Source organism: Monopterus albus, unplaced genomic scaffold (assembly GCF_001952655.1).
Source record: "Monopterus albus unplaced genomic scaffold, M_albus_1.0 scaffold150.1, whole genome shotgun sequence".
NCBI classification, from domain to species: domain Eukaryota; kingdom Metazoa; phylum Chordata; class Actinopteri; order Synbranchiformes; family Synbranchidae; genus Monopterus; species Monopterus albus.
Window position 1 is genome coordinate 134,818 of NW_018128030.1, and position 1,014 is coordinate 135,831.

A 1,014-nucleotide genomic window follows, 5' to 3' on the forward strand; every position below is an offset into this window, starting at 1 on the left:
GACACAGTTTTGTCATTGCCACATTGTGTCACAGTGTTTTACAGAATCAGAGTGAAACTGTGTGTCTCAACTGTAGGTCACAGTTTTGCTGCCCGGAGGACAGAACATGAATACTGCCAATCTGCATGTTCTCAGTAATGTAGCAGAGGCTCCGCAAGCTATCCTGGAGCCAGTTTCCCAGGTGAGGATAGATTGTTACCTTTCCAAACAAGAAAATAGCTTTTGCCTGTTCTTTTAACACACAATCTAGCATAAAGGAGGGAAACATAAGCACAAATTGTTATACAATGGATGTACACAACGATAGGCCCCGTTTCCCACTGGACACAAAACATTCCGTTACTCCAGTAGGTTTGTGGTCTACATAGGTGGAGTTCATATTAGGTTTACATAGAGATATTTGTAGTGCAGGTAGAATGGCACATGATGCATAATATGCATAAATATCACAGGTTAGCTTGTCAGTTCTTCCCACATATTGATAAACAGAACAGTTGAGTGAGTTTTAAATTTGTGAAATGATCAAACACACAGGAGCAGTTGTCTGCATCCAATTCGCTCACCTCCATGGCAGACATAGCAGATCCCCCCACCAGTCCCCTCGGGGCCACAGACTCCACAGATGATTCTGATGAAGATGAGGATGAAGACTCTGACATGGATGACTGGGAGCCTTGTCAGCCTCAAGCATTCAACCCTCACAGCCTCTGTGAGTGACATCTTCCCTAGTGGTACATGGTCACCTGGTCTGTCAGGACTCTCTGGGTACATCTCAGTTCCCTTAATTGCATCCATGTTTTCCTCACTTGCATTTTTATTTTGTTGCATCTTGGTCCTGCCCATGTAATATGTGAGGAAAGAGGAATCGAGGAAACATGTTTTTAGAGACATGAAACATCCTTTCCGTCAGGTCTCCATCTGAAGTATCCAGTCACCAACTGATTTCCGATAAAGCGGTGTGTCGGTTCATAAACAACTTCTGTGAAGGATGGGCTCTTCTATCCTCACCGATGT

General features: G+C 44.0%; 1 protein-coding gene across 5 annotated transcripts in view; it reads left to right on the forward strand.

Moving 5' to 3' along the window:
• Positions 1–71: 71 nt before the first annotated feature.
• Positions 72–1,014, forward strand: part of prdm10 (PR domain containing 10) — a 10,587-nt gene continuing 9,644 nt past the window's right edge. For all 5 annotated transcript variants that reach the window (XM_020614788.1, XM_020614789.1, XM_020614790.1 and 2 more), the window contains exons 1-2: positions 72–181; positions 535–709. In XM_020614788.1, coding sequence (XP_020470444.1) covers positions 107–181; positions 535–709 — 250 coding nt within the window. In that variant the 5' untranslated portion in view covers positions 72–106. The remainder of the gene's footprint in view (positions 182–534; positions 710–1,014) is intronic.